Raw genomic sequence first — 17,424 nt, 5'->3', positions numbered from 1 at the left:
GCTGTCCTCAAACTCTCACCAATACTCCAGCTTCAGCCTTCTGAGTACTAGGATCATAGATGTGCACCACCATGCCCGGCTTGTTTATTTTAAAACAAGGTCTCACTATGTAGTGTAGGCTGGCCTCAAATTCATGACGATCCTCCTGCTTCACCCTCCCAAGTGCTGAGATTTTTTGGTTTTGAATATCTGCCACATACCTATGTAGTATACTGCTGGTAACTGTATGCTTTTATAGAATACATCAGCAAATTTGGATCAATTGCCTTTTTGTATAAGGCATACAATATTCAATTTTAAAAATTCTTTAAGATACTCTACCACAAGGTACCAACAAATTTCTAGGTAGTACAAAAGGTTTTTTTGTCCCTCGCAACCTCACTACTAAATTTTAAAAGAATATGTTAATTTAGTATCTGTAAAATTTCTTATCATCTAATACATACATAAAAGTACATTATAAATGTACAGTTTAAGAATAATTATAGGGCCAACATAATCAAACCTACACCAGGGTCAAGAAATAGCACCCTAGAAATTCTCACATCCTTCAGTAAGCATATTCCTTTTCCTCTCCATAGGTGACTACTATCACTTTTGTATGATTATTTTCCTATGTTTTATTATGTGTTACTAAACATTGGATTCATGTGTATCTGGTTTTGTGCTTCATGGAAATGAGATCATATTGTTTTCTTTATTACTTTTGTTCAACATTGTAATTTTTGCCAGAGTTGTATGTAAACAGTCATTTTATTTCCAGTGACTTATAGTATGAGTTATCTATGAGTATCTGCAGTTTGTTTATCCATTCTACTTTTGTTGGATATTTGAGGTGTTTCCTTTGTGGTGAAAATAACTCAAAGGTACCATTACTAAGCTGGTCAGAGTGGTAACGATGATTGTATGGCTTTCTAGTTTAACTACTCAGGTCAAAGAAGTTGTTTCTGAATGTCATGGTGTTACCTGTAGAGAAACACTAGCTAGCTGAAAAATGTCATCTGAACTTAACATTTTGCAGAATGTAATTAAAATTATAAACCACACTAACTTACATCTGTTCATGCAGCTATAAGGACATGGACACAAAATAAGGTGGGAGAATGTGAATGAATCCATAACTCAAGTAGGACTCTTAGTATTTTCTTTTAAAAACAGACTTCTTTTTGTTGGTAGTCTTAGAGTTTTTACTGTCTCATCGTTAGACCTTTTTTATAGAAGCTGTCCCCTGACATTTGTTTTTCACTCATTTTGGCTAGGATTAGTTGTGAGCTTACCAAAACTGACTGAGAGAAGTATGAAGTGTGGGAAACAGGTGCAGACAGAAGTGATAAATAAAATATTTGGTGGATCACACAAAAGAATAAGTGTGGGTTCTGACTTAAAACCTGCTACCAGATGCAGCTGTACAATTGAAGTATGTCAACTCACCACCAAGCCTGCTATCAGATGCAGCTTAATTGTCATTTGCCTCTCAAAGATAGAATTTTTATGATTCTGCAAGTAATCACTTTATTATGGTCTCTCTGCAGTCAAACCTCTCTGCTAATGTTAATCTGTATTTGCAGGTGCTCCCCAGCCCTAGCATTATTGCCTCAGCTCTGCTTCAGATGATCAGGGGTCTTTTACTGTCATAAGGAGTATACATCCTAATCCCTCACATGCACAGTTCACAGTAGGGTTTATGTTCCTATGAAAATCTAACAACAGAGCTCAAGCAATAATTTGAGCCATGGTTACACAGATGAAGCTGTGCTCCCTTGCCCACTGCTCACTTCCTGTTGTGTGGCCCAGTTGCTAAGAGGGTACAGATTCTTTTTGTATTCTGTGGGCACCCCTGTGAGGAATCCTGTCATCTATAGCCTGAGAAACAGATTGGATGTTCCCTTAGTATCTCATACTTCTTACCACTTTCTGAAGCGGTTCTGAAAGTCCTTTTCATTAATGCTTTAGTTGCACTGTCATAGAATCAGTTAAGAACGTTTACCTCTGTGGTCATTTTTCCTTTGGGGAGCAGTCAGTAATCACACAGTGCCAGAACTAGTGATTGAATGATGAAGACACACTGTAATGTTTTCAGGTGCCTGTCTTTCACTTTAGTGGCACTTGGCAGCTGCATTCACCATATGTTTAATCAGACCTCATAAAGACACTCAAAAGAGGACTTTTAAACTGCTTCAGAAAGTGGCAAGAATGATGTGCTATGTTCAAAGCTAGGGAGGGTTGATGACAATGTGTCTCTTACTGTAATAAATTTTTGTAGTTCAAACATTCACTCTATATTTTAATCATACCACATATATTAGATAGTACAAATAGAAGAAAAGGTAATGCAGAAATGCCTAGGAAATGGTAAGGGTAGAGAATAGATGTTGAAATTTTAGATACAGTGCTCAGGGTATTCATATGCCTCTTGAGGAAGAGACAATTTAGGAATGAACTGAAAGAAGTAAAGAAGCAAACTTTAAAAATATCTGTATAAAAACTCTGTATAGCCTTTGTTTTTACCTGAAATTAGTAAGGATCCTGAAATAAATGCATGATTTTAGTGTATCAGGAATGGTGAAGAAGCTAGTGTGGTAGAGGTAAAGTTCAAGAGCTAAGGTAAGAGAGACATAGCAGGAAACAGTTTGATATGAGTCAGGCATTCAGGGTGGAGTTTAGTATCACCAGTGTATGCATGGGTCTATAGTTATGTGACAAGAAGACTCCACCAGGGAGGGGAGTGAGAATAGACAGAGAAGAGATAAATGTTCATGGCTTGAACTCTCGAGCACTCTGACATTCAAAGGTTGGGGATCTGACATATAGTCAGGAAAGGAAACTGAGACAAAGAGTTCTTGATTGGTTTTGTAATGTTCCATGTATTGGCCCATTTTATCTTCTCTTTTGCCATTACGTTAGTTACTATTTATTGGTCTTAGGAATACATCTTTTTCTTTCTGGCTTGTCTGTTTGTATGCTCTGGGGAGCAAATCTGGAGCTTTCTACATGCTAAGCATGGGCTCCTGAGCTGTCTTTTTTTTGAAATATTCTTTCTTTCACCCAAAGTGACTAAATCTTTTATATCTTTTGTGATGCAGCTCAGCTATGGCTTCTCAAAAATATGTCAGATACAGTTTAACTTTTCCTTACTGGTAGTCACACACACTAGCATTATAAAACCTTCTCCACTCTTTCTTGGTCCCATTGTTGCACACAGGCACTAGTTCTCTTTCTCATTTTCTCTATCAGAATTTCTTTTACATCTTTCCAGCGGATTTCTTTGTGATCCTTGAGATTCTGTGTTGTATTTATTGTTCAATGTTTTGTACAGTGTTTAGTACTTGGTGCTTCAACAATATGTATGGTGAATTTGAAAACTAATACAAATTAAATAGCCAAAATAGAGAAGAACCTGGTATGGGCTTGGCATTTGGTAAGAGTGATTTCAGTTGGAATGTAGAATAGTTTTTGTGAAAGAGGGTGTTGTGTAAATTCCAAAGGAAATGAGTAGTATGTCAATAAGTCATAAATTATCAATATTTTTCTAGTAGCAGCAAGGAATTTCTGGGTACAGTGGCTTGATTAACTTCTTTTCTGTCATCTTCATTAAAAAGCTGCCTGGCAGACACAAAATTTTACCAAACCGGTAGAAACAAGTACAGAGGATTCATTATTTTGAATGTTTATTTGCATGAGATTTTTTTTGAATAACTGATTTCCTTTTCATTTTTTTTAACAAATTACCCAACCTGTCAGGTATTGGAATGCCTCAGTTTTCATAGAGATGTGAATAAATGAGTAGTTTTAAGTCAAGATCTCCATGTTGGGCATTAGCTTACTTAAGAGTCACGGAATTATTAAACTTCAGAGAACCATAACAAGTCAATGTGTGAGGGTGGAGAAAGATTTAAAAGCCAGAATTTCTAAGGAATGTAAGAAGTGGAAACTAGAAAAAGGTGTTAGTAGAAATAAGGTTTCTCTGTTTATAAGTATTAAATTAATACATGAGATGAGTCACATTTTAAAATATTTTGTGGATTTTGCTTTATATTAAAAATATTTTTCCTGTGGCATGACTATAGATACTTACAAGATGAGACAAATATAAATTCTTTCTTTTCAGTGTAACACAGATGAACTACATATTAAGTAGGAAGTAACATTGATAGTAAGCAGTTGTGTGAAACTATTCCAAAGAAAAAGCTCAAGTCTTTCATTCTGAGTATTGCCTTCTCTATAACATTAATATTTAATGTTTTATGATCCAACTAAAGTTCACTTTAGAATTTTCATATTTTTGTCCTCTAAAATGAATCTTTAAGCATGTGTTTCCAATAATTCAGTTAAAATATGCTGAGTTGTATATTTTTAGAGAATCTGTTTTGAAAAGATTCCAAAATATTTATTTGAACAGGCCCCCAGCGTCTTGATGAAAACGGTTGGAAAAGAAAAACTTTAAGAATCATTCTGCTCCCAAGTACCCAAGCCAACTAAACTGGTACAGTTAACACTTTTGTCAGAGGCCAGGAGCCAAGAAATTTAGCACTTCCTGGGCTGCTTTTCAGCAGGCCTTCTAACCGACTTAGTGGTTAATGTTAATACCATTGGTTTTTCAGAGCAAAAACTACAAGTAGAATATCTATGTCTCTTTCTGTCAATATTATTCATAGTAAGCCTTTTTAGTAACTTATGGTTAGCTTCCATCTCTGTCTTATATTTGCATTTTTGGATTTCATGGGGTACTTTTTTTGTAAAGTAACAAAGGAAGACCCTATAGAATATGACTCCAAGATAATTATACCCTCTCACAAATATCAGTATTTTTATATTACTTTGTAGCACAATTAAGTGTCATGGTAGAAATTAAATTAATGCACCATAATGGTTGGAAAAGATCGGTAGTTTATTAAGTTACCAAATGTATAAATAGGGATTACTTAGCCTCTTACTGATTTGTTTTCATTACATCTCCTTGCAATTTATTAATACCATTTAATACATTCAGCAATAATGTGCTTAGTGTGTATAATATGTCGCATTGATCTCTGTATCCATATATATTTGTTAAGTGTGTATTTACATATTAAATTGATTTCTGTAGATAGTACCTACCATATTTAGATGATGTGGTGAGGAGCAAATACTAAGATTGAAAGAGTCTCTGTTAACTACACAAAACCAAATTCAACATGCGTACTATCATTTTTCTCCAATCTCATAGATTTAGTTGGAAAAAAAAGCATAAATTAAATTTTCAGTCACTTGGTTTTCAAGTGGTTCCCACAAGATTAAATATAATTATTATACCTTAATATATTTTATTTCTTTCAGAACTTAAGTCTGAAGGGATTTAGGTGAAGCCCAAATGAAGAAACTTGTTTCATTATTTTGCTCTGTGGATAATGGGACATGGGAAATTATATATACTTTGGGGCACAGTGCTACTTGTGGCTTCAAAGGGTCTGAGTGTAAGCAGGGGAATACATTCCTCCCCTGCAACCTTGATTGGTCTTTCCATTTTGGACAGTATATTACTGAAAGTTTAGAAAGCAGGTTCTCTTTAAAAAAAGGAAAGAAAGAGAGAATGAAAGAAAAAAAAATTTTGCAGTTAGTAGAAGAAATTGAAGTTAATGATGACTGAAAACCAGAACATGTAGTTGATTAAAAGGCATACACATAAATAATAGGATTATAATAGAGTATGCTACCAAGATCCAAGAAAAGTAGAACAAGGGAAACAAACTCTAGTATGTCTATGTCCCATTTGATACTATTTTGGGTAAGTCTTAAAAGAAAAATGGTTGAGATCACTAGCCCTTAGAACATGAACTGAGAAATAGGAACTTTCTTTATCATTGGAAATAACTTTGACATATAAAGAAGGAAGAGAATTCTTCAATAGAGGAGTATTTTTATCTATAATTTCTCTGATTTAGTGCCAGAAACTTAAGAGAGATTAGTCAAAGCTGTTTCCATGTTTCATTGTTAGAAACTGATGGATGATATATTCTTCTTTTCTGTACTTCTTTTTGATAATTTTTAAAGCTTTTTGTGCTGTCCCCTCTGTTGCCAATTTCCTTGAGATTAAAAAAATGTATTTTAAGTAAAAGTATTATGAGACAAAAGTTTTATTCTGTGCATAGGATAATACTTCTTTTGTGACATTTTCTTTTCCCACCAAAAGTGAATGCTGTGCCTTTGTACATCCCATTTCTAATGGAGGACAAGAAGTTATTTTCTTCAGTGGCTGACTTCCAGAATTTTTGCCTGAATGTTTTTTGTCAAGTATATATTCCCTTCTTTAGGCCTTTCTATATAGAACCCACAAACATCGTCAATGTGAATGATGTCATTCAGAGGGTTAGTGACCATGCTTCTGCCTTGGACAAGAGAATTCATTACTACAGCCGGCTTTCTACTCCTGCAGACAAGGCACTGGTAAGAGGCAAAGCATTACTCATTATCTAAAGTTAAGTTGAAAAGAATAGTGAACAGTATAAACCAGGGAAACTCCCAGTGATTGACCTTTTTTGCTGACTATATTCCAAGGACAGCATCATGCAAAGTCAAAGATAGCAATTAACATATATCCTACATTTCAGGCTAGTTCATTCTTATTTAGCCTGGCATAGAAAGATCTGAACAATTTCTCTGTTAGGCACTTGCATTTTTTTAACTAAATTGTGCTTATTCCCAATTCCAAGAGCTTTGAAGATATAAGTTACTTTTGTACTGTCTATCTAGATCATTGATTAAAAACATAAAATTATATGATTCTGGTTTCTTCTGCTCATTTTTAAATTTGAAGCTAAAGGGGAAACGTATTTTTTAGAAATTTTCAACTGGAGTAAGAAACTGAAATATGACATATAGTTAGTATTTTCCTATTTAGCGTTATTATTTTATAGATTAAAAAGTCAAACACTTGATACTACAGTTTAGCCTTTGCATACCTTATTTTTGCAAGTTTTTCTTTTATCTTATAGCTATTAAAAACACAAAAATTATTATGAAAGAGGCCATAAATGAACAGATTAAAGAACTGATTTGACCCATCGGCTATAATTCATAGATCCTTGACCTTTTAAAATCTGTATTGTCATTTTGTTATGTTATCATTGTATATTCAAAAATATATAAATACTATGGTTCCCTATAAAATGATTATATATTCAATATTCAGAAATTTGAAAGCTTAAATAAAAATAAGTACATTCTATGAGAAAAACTATGATTTTTAAAAATAGTATTAGTAATAAGAGGGGAGAAAGGAACCAACATCCATTAGATGTTTACCAAGGGACAAAGACTCCACATCGCTTGAACATAGCTGTCTCATTTAATCCTTAACAATAGCTGTGTAAAATAAGCATTAAGGCCTCCTACTGTTATATGGCCAAAATAAAGACTTCATTGTTCTGGGTAGGATAATTTTGTTTCTCATTTTTTTTCTTCTAGATATCTATATCAGTAGCAATGGTGAAGTTTTAGTTCTGTTGTAGAACTAAGTATCTAAGTGCTAAGTATCTAAGTGCTTTGGGAAGCAGAGATAATTTGTATTTCAGTCTAGTTCAGACTGTCTAGGGACTGTACTCTTAGAAACAAACTTCAGTTGTACTGGCCAGACAAATCTAAGCCTCCACTTATATTGGTTGCCTAGAAATTTAGTCAGCATGGTATAGCAGTCTAATTGTCTTTATTAGGTGATGCTGAGAAATGGCTAGTAAAGAATGATCTAAAATTAACAATCTGATACCATCATTTTAAATGAATGTTTATATCCACACATCCTCATTTTCTGAAAAATTCCAAGATTATTTTTCCTAAAAGATTTTTTTAGGGAAGACTAGTATGAAACCATTGGAGTCAGGAATTTATAGAGTTAAATCTTTCTATTTTAGAAAAAAGTTGACATTTATCTTAATATTTATATTATAAAATAAGAAGGGGAAGAACATTATTTGTGTGCCAGCATCTCTTTGAGCCTTGTCAATAATAGAGTAACCCAGACAAATCAGCATTATCAGAATCACTGAGAGTTTAGTAAAGATGCAGAATTTCATGCCTTACTTCAGAGCTAATGAAGCAAAATCTACCTATTAATAATATCCCTGTGTGATTTATAGGAAGATTCAAGTTTGTAAACTACGGCCCGAGTCCACTGCCAAAGTGAGAGATCCAGCTCTCCCAATTTTTCTGTTTGAAGAATTTGCCGTTGTGTGTGTGTGGTTCTCCTTTCATGTCTCTTCACAGTGCAGAACCGGCTCAGGGCTTTGGCTAAAATGTATATATAGCAGATTTGCTTGCCTTCTCTTTCTGTATAGTCACTGTAGGAACACAGCCAGAATCACCACTTCCTGTCTCATACCGCCCTTGTAACTTTTGATTTCACTTTTTTAAAATTTACTTTGCTAGACACAGTTCTTTTTCCCCTGCCTGATAGAGAATGGTCCTGTCCTTTTCTATTTTTATTCATGGGAGCAGACAATAGGACATAGACCTAAGAAGATTATGGATAAAGAGAAAGCAGTAGACTTTTTTTTCCATATGTCTTTGTATCTCTAGGAAATAATTGTTTTCAAAGCCACATCACACACAGCACTCAAGACATTCTTAGCCTATACACATTACCATTCATGTGCATAAAAAAAAGTACCAGTTCTTGTCCTTTCTTTCTGCAGAAGCCTGATACTCCCTCTCTATTGTTAAGCCTTCCCTAACTATTCTTGTCCCCATTATTGTCATTCCTGTGATATAGTACACAACCACAGAATTTTATTGTCTTCTACCCTTGACTAATTGCTTTATGTGTCTTCCAACTGGAATGAATGTTTTTTGACATTTGAGGCTACATATTTTTCTCTTGAATTTAGCACAGAGTTGTAAATTTACATATAATAGATGTTAAATATAAAAGATTTCAAGATGGGCATGGTGGCTCACACCTATAGTCCTAACACTTGGGAGGCAGGAGGATTGCTGTGAGTTCAAGACCAGCCTGGCCTACATAGTGAGCTCAAGGCCAGCCTGAACTGCATAGCAAAATCTTGTCTCAATAAGACCAAAAATAAAATAAAATATCTTGTTTTACACCAGTCAGCTCTATACTCTATGCCTTAGGGCTTTGCCTTTGCAAAAGATCTATTGCTTTCTTTTCTATTATCTTTTATTTTGCTCTATAATTTATTTATATTTTGAGTTTCCCCTGTAAGAGAAACCATGTACTTTTTAAGCTTGTATGTCTGATCTATTTCATCTAACAGTATGATTTCAAGGTGCATCCACAGATGACTCAAGTTACCCTACAGATAACTCAAGTTTATTCTTTTTTTTTTTTTTTTTTGTCTTTTTCCTTTTTATCGGTACCGGGGATCGAACTCACGACTGCCTGCTTGCAAGGCAGGTGCTTATGCCGCTGAGCTAAATCCCCAGCCCCTCAAGTTTATTCTTTATGGTACAGTAATACTCTGTAGTATATAAATACCACATTTTCTTTATCCATTCATCTGTTGATGGACATAGAAACAGCTTCTAAAATTTAGCTATTATGAGGTATACTGCTGTAAACATGGCTATGCGTGTATCATTGTAATAAGATATCTTTAACTTTTGGGGGAAGTTACCTAGAAGGGGAATAGCTGGGTCAAATGGAATTTCTATTATTAATTTTTTGAAAAATCTCCATACTCCATAGTGATTATAGTATTTTACATTACCACCAACAATGTAGAAGTGTTCCTTTTTCCTTCCACAGCTTTGCTAAGTAGACCAGACTGGGCTTGAACTCACTGTGTAACCCAAGCTAGTTTCAAACTTGTAGCAGTCCTCCTGCCTCAGCCTGCCGAGTGTTGGGATTTTTGTTGTGCCACCATTTCGCAATTCTGTCTTTAAATTGCCATTTTGTTAAGCCACTTTAGTTCACCTTTTTCTTCTGTTACCAAAGCATTTTAAAAAGTAGTGTATTTTAGGCCAAGGGTAGTAGTACACGCCTTGTAACCCCAGCTACTCAGGATGCTTAGGCAGGGTAGCACAATCCAAGGCCAGTCTGGGCAACTTAGTGAGACCTTGCCTCAAAAAAGAAAAAGGGTTGGGTGTGTAGTGCTATCTTAGGGTAACCCTGAGTTCCCATCCCAGTGCAAAATAAAAACGTCTATCTTTGGGCCAGGAATATAGCTCAGTGGCACAAATGCCTGCCTGACCAAGTGTAAAGTCCTGAGTTTGAATGTCAGTGCCCCAAAAAAGATTCCTTTCTTTGTCATCCAGTGACTCCTTACCTCTTTCTAGTCTGTATACCTGCCTGTCTCTTTGTTAAGACTACCCTGGTGTTGCGTTCAGTCACTGCTTGATTTTTTTTGTTTGTTTTTGTTTTTGCTTGACATCGGGGATCGAACTCAGGACCTTGTGCTTGCTAGGCAGGTACTTATGCCACTGAACTAAACCCCGGCCCTACCGCTTGGTTTTTGAAATTGAATTGAATTGAATCCGCCTAGATTCCTTTAATCTCACCTCCTGCTGGCTCTTTTTTCTCCTTTCTCATGAAAATGAAAAGAAAAATATTTTGACAGTTGTATAAATTTAGCTTAAGACCTTCTACTGTATTTGAAAAGGAAGTTTTTAATTCACTAATCAAGACTACATATGGTTTATGAGTTTGTGGTGTTTAGAAATGTGTCTAGAGTCAGATACTGTGATGTATAGAAAATGACCTATTTTGTACATTTATTGATTCTCATATTTATGGGTTTCCCCTCTTAACACCAGATTGCTCCAGACCATGTAGTTCCAGCTCCTGAAGAATGCTATGTGTACAGTCCTTTGGGTTCTGCTTATAAACTTCAAAGTTACACTGAAGGACATGGCAAAAATACCAGTTTAGTGACCATGTAAGTAAAAGTACTTTGGGGGGGGGGATAATTAAAATGTATATAAATGAAAATTACTATTTTAACTTCTGTCTTAATTAAAATGTTTGAACAAACTCCCTATTTTTACTGCTATTACCCTGTTTTCAGTTTCATGATTTGGAATACCATGATGGGGACATCTATACTGAGTATTCCTTGGGGTATAAAACAGGTAATGTAATTTTTCAGCATTTTTTTATTCAAAATTTTATCACTTTATAGTTTGTCTTATAATAAATCTGTTTAAAATTAATTAAAGAAAATAGAATGATAGTTTATTTTTCTCATTGTCAGGTTTTTATCATGACTTAGGGTAACATTGTAATTGCATATGAATTTATTCTTACATGATGATATATGTTGTTCTGTATTTTTATTTTTAAATAGGCTGGATTTACTACTGGAATGTGTGTTATTGTGCTGATGGGCCTTTTAACACTTTATTGCTGCTACAGAGTGGTGAAATCACGGAGCATGATACGTAAGAATTTGACATAGTGAAAGCAAATTTTTGATATAAGTAGTTATTTCCCAGCGTGGCACATTGCAGCATATATACTCCGTGTGCATGTCAACTTACTGCTTTGTACTTGAAGATCATTCATGGCTTTCAGCTAAACTGATCTGTTAATGTATGAACAGCTGCCTTTGAAATTCAGAGAGGCTAGAAATTCTTTGCAGAATGCATTCATTTTGGTGTTAGTTTCCTCTTAAGAATAATAAAAGCCATATTCTTAAAATAATGCCTTTGAAGGAACTGAGACTTCTATGATTCTTATCAGTTATTGGTGACTCGTTTTGACCTACAAAACCTAAAGACCTACATGTTAGAACCTACCTCCTTAAAGTAGAAATTGTAAGTAGAAAAATGTGATAAGTAGTATGAATACATTTCCTCTACTCATTTATAAAACTTCAGCATTGGAGCAACTTCCTCCTCCCTTCCTCCCTTCCTTCCTTCGTCCTTACTTGGCCCCCAGAATCTCATTGTGTTGCCAAGACTGATCTCAAACTTGTGAGCTTGAGTGTTTCACACTTTGGCCTTGCCTATAGCTGGGACTAAAGATGTGCTACCACACATGGGTGTTGGATTAGCCATACATCTTTTTAGGTTGTTTTAAAGTGGTTTAGGGCATAAATAGACATGCATGATTTTGTTCAGTTTTAGCACATATAAACCCAACGGACCAGGCTTTAGCTCTATTTTTTTCTCTTCCAAGAGAGCTTCTTTATATTAATCAAAACTAGTTTTAGTTACTTGGGGGATATTACTTAAAAATCTTGGGAGAAGATTCATTCTGGGTCCTAGTGAAGAGTTTATTTATCCTTTGGTTTCTTTGGTTTCAGTTTTGATTGAATTTGGAGGACTTCTTTAGACTTATGTAGTAAGGTTGTATCTTAACTCAGGGTCTCTTAAAATTAGAACATAGCATCCAGTGAACTCTCATCATAACTGTTAAAGAACAGGTAATGCTTATATTACTTAAACTATCCCACACAATTTAAAAGATGAACTTGCTTCAATTCGTTTTTCAAAGTCAACATGACTAATACAAAACCTGACAGTACCAAAAAGAAATGGAGTTATAAGTTGTTTATAAAACATTACCAAATAGAATCAGTGAAGTATAAAAATAATAATACCCTATGTTTATGTTTACTCCTGTAAGGTAAGGATATTTTATTATTGAGAAATCTAATATAGTTCACTACATAGTAGTTTACTGTATTAACAAATTAAAGAAAAAAATCCACAGTCATATCAGTGGATACCAGAAAAGACATTTAAAAGACTTAAGTACTTACTCCTGATTAAAACTCAAAGTGAAAGGTACTACTTAAATATATTGTCTGTTTATCCCCAAACCAGTACCAACATGACTGTAAATTGATAAAATCCTAAATTTTATTAAAGCAATGAAAATAGGAATGCTAATAATTAGTCATAGTTTTTGGAAGTATGTATTACCAGAAGCAGCAAAAAATGAAAACAATCAATGTAAAAAAGTAGAAAAGACTATATTGTATTATAAGCAAAAAGATCATTAGAAATGCTGAGGTACTAGTACTACTAGAATTAATGAGATTAACAAGAAAGAATAAATTAGTAACATAAAGTAACAAGTAATAATTACATTACTAAGCAGAAAAAATTATTCCATTCACAAAAGCAATGCACTCTAAGAGACTTAAAAATTTATCAGCAAGTTTTCTGGAAGACAGATATAAAAAATGTCTAAGAATTCTAAGAATTCTTGTCTAAGAATATTCATGTCTAAGAATAAAGAAAAATAACAAGTGAAAAAAATACCACATTATCAGGAAGTAAGTTTAGTATGCTTAAAGATGTCACATGTATAAATTTAGTCTCATTTCAATGAAAACTCATTTTATTCAATAAAAATAACCTGAAAGTTAATATGAACAAATGAATACCCATGCAGAGCCAAGAAAATTATGAGAAAGGACGTATGGGAAAATCAGACTTCAAGTACTAAGAGGTACTATATTAGAAATAGCCAAAAAGATTTTAAATAGGAACCATAGCAACCATTTAAATAAGAATTTAATGTATTTGGTACCTATTCAAATTATTATCCATTTTGAAAAAACTACTTTTATGGCATCTTACACAAAAATGTATTACAGGTGCCTTAAAGACTTAATATCTTATGGAAGAAAGCCATAAGATATTATAAGAAACTTTAAGAAGTTGTACATCTAATCTATATTCTTTGGGATTATTTTAACTAAATTTCAACAAATAAGAAAAATTATGGGGCTGAAGGTATAGCTCATTGGTACTGTGTGTCTTTATTATGCACATATCCCTGGATTCAATCAACAAAACCACATTTAAAAAGAGTAAATAGAAGAATTGTTAAATTTATTTTTAAGAATTATTGATTTATAGAGTCATCAGTGTGAATGATACTACTTCTCTGAAGCTTGCCTTTGTTTTGTATCCCCACCTTTGTTTTGTGTATTTTGCTTCAATGTCTTCAAAATGGCATATTTTTGTTTGTGTTGTTTACATCCTTTTTCTCAAGTCTTTTAGTGCGTTTATAAATCTGTTAAGCCCTTCGTGTGGTATTGGTATTAACTCTATCGGTAATTTCTTATAAATTTTTTCATTCAGTAATTGAATGCCTTGTATTGTGAGCTTATTTTCCTGTGTTTTCCATTGTAATTGTATTTCTTTGGTTGATAAAAGGTATTAATTTTCATATACTATGTCTACATTGTTTTTTTGTTTTGGTACCAGGGATCGAACTCATGACCTCATGCTTGCCAGATCTACATTGTTTTTTAACTTTTTTGTTATTTTTTAAATTCTTAGTTACCTAAAATTTAAATTGACATGTGACAATGAGAGAACTTCCCTCCATGTTGTTTACCTGAATATGGCAAATACTAAATAATGTTTTCTGATGGGTTTATCAAGCCTCACTTAACACTTGCCTTTATTAATTATGAAAGATTATGATGCTATGTTTCATGGATTACCTACATTTTTCATCAATTGATATTTGTTTTTTATGTTTGTTCTGTGATACTTCCATTGCTATTATATGTATTCTAGTATCTGGTGATAAATACTTGTAATCTTTTGATAAATATTGAGTTAATTGGAGAACACAAATTACGAATATCAAATATATGATCAACATTTATTTTTATCCTTTCTCTTTTATTCTTGTCTAGCTTCATTGGATACCTCTACCTGGGAATATCCAGATGTCTGCAGATACTATTTTGGTTCCTTTGGTCAGTGGTCGAGTCTCCTTTGCTCCTTGGTGTCTCTCATTGGAGCAATGATAGTTTACTGGGTGCTTATGTCTAATTTTCTCTTTAATACTGGAAAGTTTATTTTTAGTAAGTATCATTATCATATGATTTCACATTGTTGTTTTCAAATACAGTTATTATTGTAATGTTTTAGTTCCAGCCTTAAAATTTAGGGCTTATGTTATGTAAAGAAAATAGACCCAGGTGTAAAGGCTGAAGCAGGAGGATTGTGAGTTCAAAGTCAGATTGGGCTGATATAGCAAGCCCTGTCACAGAAACAAACAAAATAAAAAGCAAGTAATTATATGATGTAATTTCTGGAAAATATACTTAAATCATTTTGCTTTCTGTGGTTGTGTTCTCAAATATGGTACATGCTATGTTCATTTCCAAATAATTTTTGAATAAATAATATTTTTTAAAATCTCTAATACAAAATATTTCCATAATTTAGCAGATGTTTAAGCATAGTTTGTCTTTACCACAAAACTTTATTTTCATAAAATTTATGAAAATCATTGGTGTTTATTGTTGAACAATCTGATGTATATTAGACACCAGAGAGAACAAATTTTAGTCACTTATTTTAGATACATTAGACACTAAAATTAGGAAACAGCAGACAAATGGAATTTGTGTCGGAAATATATGCTTTTACATACCACAGAGCTATAATCAACTACTTGAATTCTGAACAGTCTTAAAAATGCAGAATACATTTTCTTTCTTTTTCCAGTGTTGGAGATTATACCCAGTGATTTTTGCACTGAGCTATATGTTGATCCTGTTTTGTTTTTTATTTTTACTTTCAAACAAGAGCTTACAAAGTTGCCCTGGCTAGGCTCAAACTTGAAATCCTCCTGCAGCAGCCTCCCAGTGGGCTGGGATTATAGGCAAACACAACCATGCCGAGCTCCAAATATTTTTTGTAATATTTTTAAGTTGGATAGAGGAAATTCATTTTGTATTACATAAGATCCTAATTCTTTTCTCTGATGACTGATGATTTTCTCTTTTCTCTAATGATCTAAAGTTTAGTATGTGCTTAGCTACCTATAAGTAATCCCTTCATGAAAATCAAATATTAAAGTAAATTCTAACATTGCAATAACTAATTTCCTAAAGAGTGCTAAGTAGAGGGGGAAATTTTTATTTTAAAGAAAATTAGAATGTTATTTTATTACCAAGCATTTTTATTGTCTAAAAATTATAAAATATTTCGAACTACAAAAAAATTTCAAAAAAAGCAATGTGCTTATTAATGAATGCACTTTAGTGTTTTAACATTTTATCATAATTACATTAGTTCACTATTCTTTTCGGTACCGGGGATCGAACTCATGACCACCTGCTTGCAAGGCAGGTGCTTATGCCGCTGAGCTAAATCCCCAGCCCCTAGTTCACTATTCTTATAAAAATAAAACATTGCAGGTATAAGGTCCCATGTGTACTCTTTGATTTTTCTTTTTATCTCAATTTGGTATTTTATCATTCTCATTCTTATTTTTGCACTTTTACTTCGTAACTATGAGTAACATGTAGTGTTGTCTTTTGTGGTTTGTTTTTCTGAGACAGGATCTCATTATGCATTCCAGGCTGTTCTTAAATTCCTATATAGCCAAGATTGTAATCCTCCTGTCTTAGCCTCCTGAGTGTTAGGATTACTGATGTGCACTAACACACCAAACATGTCTTAAAATGTTTTTAAGCCATGTTAATGCTTTTGCAGTTTGTTCCTACCATCACTTTATTAGCACAAATAGTTCATTTTAACTTCTTTGTGTTGTTCAGTAATCTGAATATATCACAACTTTTTATGCATTCTCTTGTTGATGACATGTAGCTTGTTTGTTTTGGTATTACTTGTTTATTTCCTTTTTTAAATTTTACTTTGAAGAGAAAAAACACAGGAAAATCAAGAAACAAACAAAAAAAGCAATAAAAGCAAAATGATTAAAAAAAACCAGTGGTGATATAGGATTTCAAACCAAGATGATAGAAATTTAACAATAGTCGTTATACTGCATATTGTTATAATTCAAAATAGTTACTCAGGTTACCAGATACCTCGATGCAAAATTACTTATTTATTAATTATAATAAACAATATAGTTACTTGTTTATTTCTGTCTCCTTGTATAAATATGAAAGTTTCTCTAAACTATGTACCTATTAGACACATTTCTGGAATTTGGAATGTATACTTTTTCAGCTTATTTAGAAATTGTCAAATTATTCTTTATTATACTTATACCATTTAAATTCATGCCAACAGTTAATAAAACTTTCCCTTGTTCTGCATCTTCACACACATGGTGTTTTCAGAAAAATTTTATCACTTAGGATATGTTTTAATTTGCTGTTCATAATGATGGCACTAGACATCTTTTTAAAATTATATTAACCACCAAATATCTTACTTATATTCTCCATCTATTTTTCTGTTTGGTCATTTTCTTACTTTTTATGGACAATCATTGTAAAGATTATGTTTGTTTATCTACCTTTGTATTACACATATCTATCTTCTAGTTAGTGGTTCGTGTTCACTTTGTATATAGCAGCTCTATTCAGAACTTTTTATTCCCAAATTACTGTCATTTTTAAAACTATGGTACATAACCTATTTGTATGCATTTTAGAATCATGTATTCCAGAAAGATCCAATTAGAATTATATTAAAGTTGCTTTGAATTGATATGTTGAACAATATACCATAGTTGATGCCACAAGGGGGCTGAGTTAA

At 33.2% G+C, this 17,424-nt stretch overlaps 1 protein-coding gene across 10 annotated transcripts in view; it reads left to right on the top strand.

Moving 5' to 3' along the window:
* Positions 1–17,424, top strand: part of Slc38a9 (solute carrier family 38 member 9) — a 102,312-nt gene that overhangs the window by 40,043 nt on the left and 44,845 nt on the right. For 8 of the 10 annotated variants that reach the window (XM_013152891.3, XM_063258151.1, XM_013152892.3 and 5 more), the window contains 5 exons: positions 6,291–6,423; positions 10,747–10,868; positions 10,998–11,061; positions 11,277–11,370; positions 14,595–14,765. In XM_013152891.3, the coding sequence (XP_013008345.1) occupies positions 6,291–6,423; positions 10,747–10,868; positions 10,998–11,061; positions 11,277–11,370; positions 14,595–14,765 (584 nt within the window). Of the gene's footprint in view, positions 1–4,399; positions 4,484–6,290; positions 6,424–10,746; positions 10,869–10,997; positions 11,062–11,276; positions 11,371–14,594; positions 14,766–17,424 lie in introns of all 10 variants that reach the window. The other 2 variants (XM_063258157.1, XM_063258156.1) reach the window with 2 other exon arrangements.

Source organism: Cavia porcellus, unplaced genomic scaffold (assembly GCF_034190915.1).
Source record: "Cavia porcellus strain 051 isolate PalLab524CR breed Dunkin Hartley unplaced genomic scaffold, mCavPor4.1 scaffold_11, whole genome shotgun sequence".
Taxonomy (NCBI): domain Eukaryota; kingdom Metazoa; phylum Chordata; class Mammalia; order Rodentia; family Caviidae; genus Cavia; species Cavia porcellus.
Note: the sequence above shows the minus strand (reverse complement) of the source record. Positions and strands in the feature narration are given on the sequence as shown.